General features: G+C 37.8%; 1 protein-coding gene across 5 annotated transcripts in view; it reads left to right on the forward strand.

Moving 5' to 3' along the window:
• The window catches only part of TLN2 (talin 2), a 144706-nt gene that overhangs the window by 54103 nt on the left and 77399 nt on the right, over positions 1-13204 (forward strand). For all 5 annotated transcript variants that reach the window (XM_082290388.1, XM_082290387.1, XM_082290390.1 and 2 more), the window contains 6 exons: positions 1358-1528; positions 4158-4255; positions 4902-5031; positions 6480-6632; positions 7495-7637; positions 9053-9180. In XM_082290388.1, the coding sequence (XP_082146514.1) occupies positions 1393-1528; positions 4158-4255; positions 4902-5031; positions 6480-6632; positions 7495-7637; positions 9053-9180 (788 nt within the window). In that variant the 5' untranslated portion in view covers positions 1358-1392. The remainder of the gene's footprint in view (positions 1-1357; positions 1529-4157; positions 4256-4901; positions 5032-6479; positions 6633-7494; positions 7638-9052; positions 9181-13204) is intronic.

The following is a 13204-nucleotide window of genomic DNA, read 5'->3' on the forward strand; positions in this document are numbered from 1 at the left end:
GGAGGGTGCCAAGAGCTGTCTCTGAAGAACAGCCATGAGCAGGTTGAAAGCCTGCAGAGTCTGAGGCAACAAAGAGAACCTCGTGGCTGGTGTCTGCTGCAGGCTGCCTGATCCAGGGGAGCCTGTTTACAAAGTGCTGGCTCCAGCAACAGGCGGCATTACGGGCCCTCATCCTGCTGAGGGACTTCATCCACTCCTGCAGCTGCTGGAAAAGTAGCACTGTGAGCTGTAGGCAATCCAGGAGACTCAGGGAATGCATGCAGGGTAACCTCTTACAGCATTATTACAGGTAATAGACAGCCCTTCCAGAGTGAGTGCAGTACTGGACCTGGTGGTGACCAATGGGAGCTAACTGGGAATGCCTAGGTTGGGGGTAGTCTGGCCTGCAGTCACCAGGCACTGGTGGGGTTGGCAGTTGTGAGGGATATGGGTCATATGTAGGGTAAAGTCAGGCCCCTGAACTTGAGGAAAACAAACTTCCAGCTCTTCAAGTTAGTCAGTAGGATCCCCTGGGAAATTCCTATTTAAAAACACATGCAAAAATTTATGCAGAAATTATTTGGGGATTCTAGTGCATTCTGTATTTATGGAGAAAGGATTTAAGTTCTGAAGAGTTCTTGGAGATCATTGTGGAAAGTCTAGTGATGGAAGAGAGGTTTGAACTGTTAAAACAGCAAGGGAAGACACTGAAGACAAAACCCAGACTATCTACAAAATCAAACAATACAAAAAGCATCTGTAGCTTCCTGTTTCTCTAAAAAAATGCCGTCAAATTTAGTGTAGTTTCTGAAATAGAACTGAAATGAAAAATAACTCATTCTTGAAGCTCTTGTAGCTGTGCAACAGGCTAAAAACATCTAGCAGGTCTATGTGGAGACTTGAGAAAAACCATAACACTGTATTGCACACGTCAGAATCTTCAGGGAAGAGTAGTTATGTGCTAAGAAGATCCTACTTTTGATGAAGCAGTTATCTTAAGCTGTTGGTTACCAGCAAGTCTAAATGGTCTAATAAAAATGTGTGGTGAGAGAAAAATAATTTTATGTCAGCAGTAGATATGTTGGCAGTATACCCAATAACTGTATTGTTTTTCTATGCACCATTTCAACCTACCTCAAAAAAAGTATGAACATTTAGTATGTGTACACAAGTTTTCAAAAAGGGATTTCCATTACACCAAGAAAAATACATGTTTTGGATAGTTTCTAGCTTGTTGATACTAATGAGACTTCATATAGAAGTTCTTTTGAATAAATCTAATTCTACTGAACTAGTTTCATTTGTTTAATGAAAAGCTGAATCTATTAAATTATTAAATTGAAAACTGTAAGCAACAATGCCATTACTGTTTTTTCAGGTACTTTAGTAGGCACTTGCAAGTGACTTGGCACCATGGTAGCCCTTTCCTTGAAGATCTGTGTCCGTCAGTGCAATGTAGTGAAGACGATGCAGTTTGAACCATCCACTGCCGTGTACGATGCCTGCAGAGTTATTCGTGAGCGAGTGCCAGAGGCTCAAACAGGGCAAGGTGAGTTCCTGAATTTGTCCAAAGTCTGTTCATTGTCTGAACTGAAAATAGATATAAACCTATGGGGGCTTTTTACATTGTCCTGTTCCTGTTTTGTTTTGTTGTTGTTGGTTTTTTTTTATAATTTAAATTGTAAGGCTCTGAAGTGAAAGGAAACAAGTGCAAACAGATTTTTAAGTGACAGAAAGTAGCTGAGTTGTCTTTCTTCCTTTTGTCCTGACAAAGGTTTTCCCACAATGGATGTTTTTTGTGAAATTTTGGCTTCTTAAATAAATATCTTGTTTTCCCTAAAAGATGAGAAGTTGCTCTCCTGCTTGGAGAGCAATTTTTTTGGTATTACCTACTTAAAGCACTGTTTCTGGCAATGTTTTCTAAGAAAATCTGGGCAGACTTATTTTGTGCCTCATCAAAGAAGAGAACACAAATTACAAAAGAATGGCTGGATACCTCCAAAATGTGCAAAGAGAAATGTTTGAAACTGGTTAATAACTAAAATTATCACCATGCTGTGCATACCACAGTTACCATGGTGCTGCATGTTAATCAAATGTAACTGTCTCTGTACCTATTGAGCAAATTAGGTGAATGCAGACTGGGAAATACCATGGACAAAAGGTCTGGTTTTAATGTAGTCAAAGTTGTCAAAAAATTCAGGTACTTCAAAGCCCTTTGGTGCTGTGTTGTATATAATGCTACTGGAATGTAATTCTTAAAGCAGGTTGTTTATTGAGGTTTAAGCTCTCCACCTTTACAACCGTTTCAAAAATCTTGTCTGAATTGTTAGAAAAACTTGCTAGTAATGGACTTCATTACTATTACTCAGAATTCCTTCTGCTTTGCAGGAGTCCTTTGGAAGTCTAGTTCCAGAACTTCAGTTTTCAGATAAAAGCTGTGCATTCTTACCATGCTGGTCTCTCAAGGCAGAGCTTGTAGACAGCTGTTGAATTCAGACGTTGAGTGATAAATATCCCTGAACATCATGAACCTCAAAGAAAAGCCAAGGAGTTCTCAGATTTTATAGTAGGGCTTTTCCTTTATTTATTATTGCAGTGCAATTACAAACTTCAAAAAGCCTTATGAAGTTGAGTGATGAACAGGAATGTTTCCAATATATCCTTTCCCTTTCTTGGTGGCTCAGAAGACTCACCGTAGTGCAGTATAGTTGATAGACTTGTTCTGCACAACAGCAAATGCTCTTGTGGCTATCAGCTGTGCACATTTCACTCCTGCCAGAAGCCTGGTCCCAGCACAAAGGTGGCCATGATTTTCATGTGCAAGTTGCACAGCTCCTGCGATTTCATTACCGGGTGCATGACCCACAAATGAGTATCAGAGCAGTCTGTGCTTCCTTGGTACTTCTGTGCTCTGTGCAAGGCACTTTGTTTCTAAAGGTCACAACCTATTTATAGGCACAAATTCTAAAATCTTAGAGATGTGATTCTGTATTGCATCTGTATCATAAACATTGCTGTATGTACAGATGACTTGGCCTTTCAGGGGAGTTTTTAATTAAGATCCCGAGGGAAGGTTTTTCATCTTATTTAGTTGTTTTTGGAAGGACTCTTCCTTTAAAATTGTGTATTTGTAAGTCAGTCACACTTTTATTAATTAAGTGTAAGGTCTTTTATATAATTGCATAAGTAGTTGTGTGTTTAAAGTAAATGCTGTTAAATGTAAATTATTGCTATGCGTGGCATTTAAGGATGAAATATTATCCAAAAATTGTAGGTATTTTTACCTGTTTAAAGGGTCCTGACACAACAGCTGAAAGTAAACAAGGTAGGGCCCAGAGCTGCTGTAGCAGACTGTGCACTGCTGGCCATGAGAAGGGGCATTAGCTTAACCTGCAGAACTCCAAACAGAGCAGGCTCAGCTGCTGAATGGTTGGTTGTTGTTTGTGAAGTACAGTCTGTATTGACTCTTCATGCATATGGATAAGCCTTAAATTAAGTCGTGATACTTCATTTTGTGTATCTGGAGTTTAGTCTTTGAAACCTAAGCCTGGGTTTGTTTTGGTTTTGTGTGGCAATGAAAACTTTATCATTTACTTCTGAAAGAATCAATTGACATTGTTTAGCCTTCAAAAGATGCAAGTTTTTCCTGTGTTTGTTGTGGATATAATTCTAGAAGCCTTGTATATTTTTAAATACCTAAGCCTGAATCATCTACCAGATCGATTCCCAAGTTTATAATAAACTCATTCTGCCGAGGGTTGAAAGCAAACTGTGTTTTGAAAATAGAACTGCTGCTTGAAATAGTACACTATGGTTAAGGCCAAACTTGCTTGTATTTTTGGTTAGTCAATTCCAGAGCAGGACCTGTGAGCATTTAAAAAACGTTGTCTCAAAGAAAAGTAGTTACAAATATAATGCACAGTAGATGTGTGACATGTGAAGAGGTGACAGTGAAGCTTTTGTTCAAGTCTTCTATAAAGCCTGATGTACCCTCCTATCTGCTGCTATACTAAATATTTCATGAAGCACAGAAAAAAAATTCTACCCGAGTTTATTAAGAATGGAAGGTAAGTGTAATGTAGGCTTAACCCTGAAGCTGAATAGCCCTGAATAAAACCATGTTGGCTTTACTAGGTTTAATATTTTTCAATGTGTCTGTCTGTTCTGTTCTGCAGCTTCTGACTATGGATTGTTCCTGTCAGATGATGATCCTCGCAAGGGTATATGGCTGGAGGCTGGAAGAACACTGGATTATTACATGCTGAGAAATGGGGTATGGTGCAAGTCTGTTTCTTCCTTTACCACCATGTTCTTAAAAATTTGTTTACTTAATAGCAAGAAGAATGTTTAGCATTTGGAGGGGTAGGAGGCTCTTGAGCCTGTTCCTGAACTTGACCTAGTCCTTTTCCTTGCTGTGCCTCAGATATCAGTTTTTTCCTGCATCAGGTTGTGACTGAGAGCTACTGTGGTCAGTAGTGTCTTCATAGAATGATTAACAGAAAGTTGAAAACTAACTTCTGTTATATGCTTTATATTTGAGGTGACCTTGTGTTAGAGTTGGTTTCTTGTATACTTGAGGTGGTGAGGTCATACTGGCTCACATTCTGGCCACCTTGCTACAGCCACAGGGCGTTGCAGTCCTTTTGAAATGCTGGACTTGGTTTCGCAGAAAAAGGCACTTTGGTATATCTTGCCCTGACAAGGTCTTACCACTTAGGACAATTCTTGAAAAATTACATTGGCAGATCTAAAAGTAGACACTTCTCGAGTTTGTTAAATGAATAAGTTGCCTGTTCTGTAACAAAAGAAAAATCCAGCTTGGAGAGGGGGAAGGGAATCCTGTTTTAGGCATCTAAGGTAGTGCATTGGCTTGTGGTGGCTTCCAAAAGCATTTTGAAACAGTTGTGTTTATTTCCTAGGATATATTGGAGTACAAAAAGAAACAGAGACCTCAGAAAATACGTATGTTGGATGGTTCAGTGAAAACAGTCATGGTGGATGATTCTAAAACAGTCGGAGAATTGCTGGTTACCATTTGCAGCAGGATAGGTAAGATTCTGGGACCCACATGCTTAAGAACTTTTTTTTCTGCCATAGTTAAATTTTGATTGTTAGGACATTATGTGTCTAGAAATTAACACATGTGAAAAATTTAAATTTGTTTCAAGTTAACTATTTACTGAACACTTTCTTGAAACGCATTGTCCAGGTTTTATCAAGGTCTGTAGAGAGTCACCTTTATCCTTAAACTTCAGGATTTAGCAGTTGAAGGCACAAAGTTATCCAACAGTACGGGTACCAATTTTTTATTGTACCTTACATTTACGTACTCTTTCCTGCAATGGGGTAGAGATTTAGAACTGAATTTATACTCAGTTTTAGTTGGGTAAAAGAGGAACACTGCTGAGCTTGAAATGTACCCAAACTTAGGACTTTGCGTTGTTATGATTAGAGTTGATCACAAAATTGTATCATTTGTAAAGCAACATATAGAAGCCATCCAGAGCAGCTGGTCAAAAATGTGTCATATTTCTTATAGTCTGTCTCAGTATTTAGCTAAATAGACATTTTTGAAAACAAATCCATATTTAATGCATGCACTGTAAGCATGTGTCCAACATGGCTTAATTCAAGTCGTAAACCTGTGCTTAAATCTCATTTAGAATTCAAGCGGCCTTAATTTGATTTATGTTACTTTACTTGGAAAGTGAATCACCTGTTTCAATTTTGAGTTTTTCTATGTTGGATTCTAATCTGCTGTAACTAATTTACCTCAAAAATGAGGTAAATTTTCATGAATGTGGTCACATAGGTGAGCATTTAATTCGCTGTCTGGTGTAACATAACCATGCTTTTCCAAACAGTACAAAAACCACGCAGAACAAAGAAATGAGAACAACTTAGCACATCTGCTAAATATTGTGAACTGGTTTTTGATTCAGTTTCATGTAAAATTCACAGGAAGAGTTGAGTCTTAACACTTTAAAAAATTAAAAAATCATAAATTTCACATGGTTTCTGTTCATCAGTTGGCTCTGCCACATTTCTTTTACATCATGGACAAGCTGAAATTACTCAGTCCTCAGAAAGCAATTGTAGGCGTCCCTGAATGGAAATTTACTATACCCTGTCTCCATTTTGGAATTTACTGCTATTTTAAATTCCATCATGTTTTTAAACTGACAGCTTCTCTTGGTAGGCAACAGAAAAAAAATACCTTATGCTTAATACCTTTCTGAAAGTGGCAAATGCAGCATATGACAAAGAAATGATGTATTGGAAAGACAAGGTCAGATATTGGCAAGATGTCTTAAATGCAAAAGTTGCAGAGTATTCTTCTTGTTCCCCATACACAGTTTTAGCATTTCATCTGGCATATACTTATTGTGTTTGGAATAAGCCATTGGTATTTTAATATGTGGAAAAGAATATTTCATCCATCCTAAAATGTATTAAATTTTGATTGTTACAAGCACTGGATTTATTTATAATTCCAGGAATAACAAATTATGAGGAATATTCCTTAATCCAGGAGAGCATCGAAGAGAAGAAAGAGGAGAGTACAGGAACACTTAAGAAAGATAGGACACTGTTACGCGATGAAAGAAAAATGGAAAAACTGAAGGCAAAGCTTCATACAGATGATGACTGTGAGTAATGAATTCCAGGGTAATTCTTTGACTAGTATCTTTCCACAGTATAATGCAAGGAAGCCATGCAGGAATGCATTTTTCGTCTATTCAGTGTGTCTCAGTTGGTTCCTGGCTGTATTTTGCATCCCTTTATATGTAGTGCTGTCTGTGACTGAGTATTTTTAAAATGAAGTGAATGGGCAAGTTAACGCCTCTGAGAGTCAGCAGGTGTTTTGAAGTGCTTTTTGTTACGTTTGGTAGGAGTATTCCAACCTAAGTGTGAAGGGTCGTTTTTGTTCCTTGATTAAAGTTGCTTATTTAATAGCTGATGACTACTGAAAGCCATCAAAAGGTAGTTTTGGGTTTGAAGGCATACATTTTAACTGTCAGTGAAGTTTGCCAAAGAACTAAGACAGTATTTGGTTTGTTTTGTGTGTTAAGTCATGAGAACTGTTTTTTCTGTTTTGCTGTAAGACACTAAGGTTAACTGTAAGTAGCAGGAAGATGTTCTAGAATTGTGTTTAGGAATAAGAAAGGTAAACAGAATCATTTGTTTTAGAGGTAAAATGTGGTAAACTTAATTTGTAGTGAAGATTTGAAGATCTAATTTTAGTGGTAATACATTACTATAGTTGTTTCGTCAACAATATTAATTATGTTTATGCGGTAGTATATCCTTGTTGATCAGCAGTGCTGGTTTTCAGTTCTCATTTGTAGCAAACCTTCAGCACTGATGACTAGAAACAGAAATGAAAGCAACATCTCTTGTGGAGTTTCCCCCCACAGTGGATATGCCAATTATCCCATGAGTTTCACAACAGCCTTGAACACTGGCAACAGTGTGGATTTAACAATGTGCATGTCTGTGGCTCTGTTGCAGTAAATTGGCTGGATCACAGCCGGACCTTCAGAGAGCAAGGAGTGGATGAAAATGAAACGCTACTCTTGAGACGGAAGTTCTTTTATTCAGACCAGAATGTAGATTCAAGAGATCCTGTTCAGCTTAACTTGCTTTATGTTCAGGTACAGTAGCTTCTACCTTGCTGAGGAAACCTATTAGGTTAGTTAGAAAACTTCTGCTGTTTAAATACTCTGTCTTCTAGAATTCCAGCTCTGGCTGTGCTTTAGTTTTACTCTTTTGTCTGTCTCTCCAAAACCACATGATAGTACAGAGGCTTTGCTGATTTTTTAAAATCAAATACTTTGAACCCAGTAATGGACACTGAGGCAAAAATCCACTGGCTTTCATGTCCTGCTTCCTTAAAATTTGTAAACGTCTTTAGTCCCAGTTTGCTCTTTTTAGTCCTTCTCTGTCTTCTCTGGATGGTGCTCTCTGTGTAATGTGGAATTTCAGGTCAGTCTTGTGAACAGCTTTGTGTTTCTCCTGTCTTTTTCTCTTCTGCCTGATCAGTGAGAGAGCTTCTTCTGCACTCCTTTCCAGTCTTCCACTCAGACAGCACACAAGGCAGGCAGGTTTCCTGTCAAAAGGGTCCATGTCATGGAACACAGTAGGAGTCCATCTAAACATGTTCCCAAAGCTGTTAGAGGGACTGTACATACCTTAGCAAAGCCAGGAGCTTTATGCAGAAGATACTATTTAACTGAAGGTGCCATCGCAATTGCCTGCAATTTAGTCTGAAAAAAGTGGGCTTTTAAACTCTTTGTTAAATGTAGGGGGGTTTTTTAAGTAAAAAAACAAAAATGAAGGTTTGATGAAATGAGCTGTTGTTACACTTGATGTTGCTCTAAATTACATTTTAAAAATCTGAGGCAAAAGATAAGGCTGTTCTACTGCTTATAGCAATACATTCTCGAAGTTTTTTTACAAGTCTACCATACTGAGCTGTTCTTCTGCCACTAAAATATTTCATTCAGGCTGGTATGACAGTATGTGTTGATAATGCTTTGTCATTGCTTTGTCTATGGATAGGTGAGCCTTCTATTGCCAGAGCTATAAAAATCTGTCATCTTCAATGACTGCCAAATTTATACAGAAGGAAAAAAAAATGCTGTGTGCCTTCTACTGTTGCCATATCTCTAACAGTAATTTAGTTTTTACATACTAGTTATGGAGGTCCTTTTCCCTCCTATATGAGGCAGTAGGATGAAAGCTTTTCAATGTGTGTATATGCACAGATACGTATCTGTATATATGTGTGTACACACAGAGAAGTGTATGTGCATGTTGTATTTTATTTACATGCATCAGGAAACGGCTGTCAAGTTCTCTTTTTGATCATAGCTTCAGTAAGTCTCCATAGATACTCACAAAGAAATAATCTAGCCCTTTGTTTTATTAGTCACATACACATCCAGGATGGAATAATAAGGACATTCAGAAGAAGTGTGTGTTGCTGGCTGTATTCAAGCTTTCAAGGAATTTGAGCTGGAATAGTTGTTTTGGGTGTCCCTGACATATCTTTGTTTATCTTTTCTAGGCTCGTGATGACATTCTGAATGGTTCCCATCCCGTCTCCTTTGAGAAGGCCTGTGAATTTGGAGGCTTTCAAGCACAGATCCAGTTTGGACCTCATGTAGAACACAAACACAAACCTGGATTTTTAGAGTAAACACTTCTAACTTCTAAATTTGGGTGACCTCAAGTGTAACTAATGTTGAGTTGTCACAGATTAAACACATTTTATTACTCCAAGCAGAGGTAATCAGATAAAGTGTGTTTTCTATAGCAAATCTCCCAGTGAAAGGAGCCTTATTGCACGAATCAGCAGCCTCAGCTGATGAGGGGACCTTTGGCAGTAGCTTATTAGACAGCACAGGGCACTGGCTCCTCCCAGAGTGCCAGTTAAGTACACACTTAGTACTAGGAAGGTACAAGACTAGAAAGAAGATTTGTCATTTAAATAAAATGAATACTGCTGTGTTTAGAGGTTAAATTTGCAAACTTTTTAGTGGTATTAATCACATGGTCAGATTCACCCTCTCATGGTGTTGTATGAATTGAATTCTAGGACTGTGTTCTTTGTTTCAGGCATGGCCAGAAGTTCTGCTTACAAGTGGCTCATCGTTAGTTTTTATTGTGATACTTAATTTACTGCTATCAGCAGGGCAAGTTAAGTTTGACTGAAGTCTAGATGTCCCACTTTTCTACTGATTTTGATTTTCTGATTGGTTTACCTGCAGTAGAATTAACCAAGGGCTGAAGTCTGAGGAAGGCAGTGTAGGAAGGTAAAAGAGAGCTATTTACTGCACAGTCCATAGAGCCTTGCCTACATATGAGGCTCATAAATACCTTAATTGGAGGCACAAAACAATGGGTGCATATTTGGTTTCTGTCCTGTTCCACTGGCAGAGTGCTCAGTGCTGCCTCAGGCTTCCTTTGTGAGCCACTCTGGGGTTTACAGTATTGCAGGGAATCACTGTGAAGTTGTGTCTTGCTGTGGAACATGCATTGCTGCAGCATTGGGTGTTTGAAACACTTCACTTCTGAAAGATATTCCTGAAGCAGCAGTTCAGTTGTGCAAATAAACATCTTTCAGTTCAGTTAATAATCAGCTTTTCTTTTTACTATCTGTCTGCTCCTGATTGGCCCATGAACCTTTCCTGTTAGAACTACTCATGTCTATGAATTACAGGGGCTCAGTGTAACAGCTTCAGTGTACTCCTGGTTTTTATTTCCTAGAACTGTGACCAGTTACACAACAATCTTTTTCTGGGATTTGTCCGTTGTCTGCTTATTCTTCCTTTCTCCCTCCACTCACTGAAGAGTATTCCTGCAGCAAACCATTGGGGTATTATCTCATGATAAGTTAATCTTGTGTCATGGTAATGATTTCAAGAGTTAGGTGTTCCCCATAGTTGCTTTTAATTTTTAGAGCAGTGATTTCCCACAAGCTTAACCAGCAGCTTTTGCAAACTGCTGTACAGTGTTACATTGCTTAAATTTTTCTAGTATTTTCTAATGTACTACTTGGTTTTTTCAAACTCCCTATAGTAAGTGTGTTTTATGGCAGACTGAAGCTGCTAGCTGGATGATGCTTCTACTTTGTACGCAGCGCTGGATAGTTTGGAGTCCATCACGAAATAGCCATCACTCATACAATGTGCATTATCTTTTTTTAATTCTAATAGAGATGAAACATATTTATAACTGAACCATATATTAGAAAAAGAATGTTACTCCAGTGGAAATGATTTTGAACCAAAATTCCAAAATTTAGAACCCTATGTTTTGCAGGGCATTTTCTCTACTGTTGTTTTATTTTCATTTAGGGCTTTGATTGTATTAGAACCAAACTTGGCAGGTAACCAAGTGTAATTGCTCTCTGTCCTGGTGTTTAATCAGTTTCATAAAATTAAGTATTTCTGATTTAGAGGTAATTCAGTTTTTGTCCTCTGTAGATGAAGCTGCTCCAGAACTGTGAGACCCTGGTCATTGTCTCCTAATTTGAAGTGTACATGTTTATGATTTAGTGTCGATGCATTTGGTTTTACATAGCCTTCATGACAGCCTTTTTGTGAAACCTCGTGCTTTTGTTTTGTGAGTCTAAATGAGCCAAGTGATCCTGGCTCACTATGAACCATATATAGAAACAGTGTTGTTAAATGCTCAATTTTTTTGTTCTGAAGACGCATCTCTCATCCTTTCAGAAAAAAAAACTTCTTAGTTTGTTTTGGTTTTTTTATCCCCTTGAAAAAGAGCGAGCATTTTTTAAAGTTTCATCCAACTGTCTTCTACTGTTTGGTGCATAAACACTGATTCTTTTCAAGTAAGAAAGTAGTTTTATTTTATAGAAACGGTATGCTGTAGCTCAGTGTGTGAAATACATTTGAGAGGTATCCAGTCACTTGCTACTGAAACCTCAAGTTGCTGTAGGTTCCCTTAAGGGGAATCTGTCAGCTCGTACAGAAAACAGCATAGAACAGAATAGCACTAGTATTTCATTAAATTGTTTGGAAATAGCTTAGTTTAGTTTGCCATGTCTACAATATGTTTGTGTAGAGAGACCTTTTGTATCCTTTTCTGTCGTTGTTAAAGTATTCTTGGCACAGATAAAGATAATTGCCTGCATCTTGCTAAGACGTTGGCATTGGTTGTTGGAATTCCCTTGAAGCTCATGCCAAAGTAAATTGTGAAAGCATTAAACTATCAAATTACAAGTAGTCCTTCTTTGTGCCCTTCATGGTACAGATGCGGTTTTGCATGGCACCTATGGCGGTACCCTGGGGCTGAATTTGCTGAGAGAATATCTAATAAAGAGCACACACTGTTTGTCTGCAGATAGGAAAGGAACACCTCCAACTGCACACTTCCACTTCTTCGCAAGCACACTGGCAAACAGAAAAGCTGCAAATGATAATTGAGCTTGATGCTGAGCCCAATTCTTGAATCTAAGCTGGTTTGCTGAATTAAGCTGTATTTTTCACAAACACCTTTATGCTAATGAAAAACAATCTAAATGTTGGCACTCATGCATAATTTTTTAAGGAACTAGAAGATGAAACTCAGTGTAAATCAAGTTAAATCAACACTGCTTGCTATTAGCTGTTTTTAACTGAGTTCAATGTCCTTCTAATATGTGTAATTTAAGGGATTAGGGAAGGCTAAATTATAAGGTATTTCCATTCATTTTGCTAGCTCCAAAATAGCTGCAAAACAAAGTGAAACTATGTTTGTAAAGAAAATATGTGGATTATAAGTAGAATTAAAATAATTTCAGTCTGTTCATGACTGGCATTTCACCCTTTCAGCTGAGGTGTGATCACTTGTCTCTTGATTTAAAAATAATGGAAGGTGATAGGAGGAAAAAGCTTCCAATCCAACTGCCACTCTCATGTGCAGGGGCATTACAATTGCTGTTTAGTGGACAGAGCCCAAATTATTTTCTTAACTCTTGCTGCTTATGAAGCTCCAAGTAATGTTTGCTTAGCAGTGTTTTTTAAAGTGTTACATTAGTTGAAAAGTAAGTAGGCTTAAAAATGTAATGGTTTTGAGAGTTTATCAAAACATATACATATGGATAGCTGAGATAATTAACTCTAGAATTTAAACTGCATTGATAACTATAATTTGTTTATGTAAATCCATTTCCAGAATTAAACTGTTTAATTCAGGTTTGGGTTTGTTGTTTTTTTAATTTGCCTTGGGATTGAATTTAACTAAACTGGTTTGAACCTGTGAAATTCTGTATAAAAGCACCAGTTGTTTCATACTAGAGACACCAGCTTTTAAGACAATAAGCTGTATTCAGTCCTTACCTACAGTTTTAATTTGGCTCTTCAGCCTTCCCTACCCCATGATGTCTTTGTAAGTAAGTCCCCAAGAAAAACTTTCATTATCATGTTTTAGTGAGATGTAGCTACTACAAAATCAGAAGAAAGATTAGCAAGAACGGTTGTTCTTACTTTGTTTTATAGTGCTAGAACTTCATGGAAAGGACAAAATGTGTGATCTCAGTACTGGGTAGTATTTTTGAAGCATGAAATCCTAATTTAGTCTTTCAAGCTATTTTGTCGATTGTCTGCAATGGCAGGCTTTTGTGTTTAAAACACACACACACACAAAAAGCACAGTAACATAAACAAAAAACTCAACACAAATACCCATCCCCTCAAGATAATAAAACCAAAGC

This window comes from Coloeus monedula (genome assembly GCF_965178545.1).
Source record: "Coloeus monedula genome assembly, chromosome: 14".
Classification (NCBI taxonomy): Eukaryota; Metazoa; Chordata; class Aves; order Passeriformes; family Corvidae; genus Coloeus; species Coloeus monedula.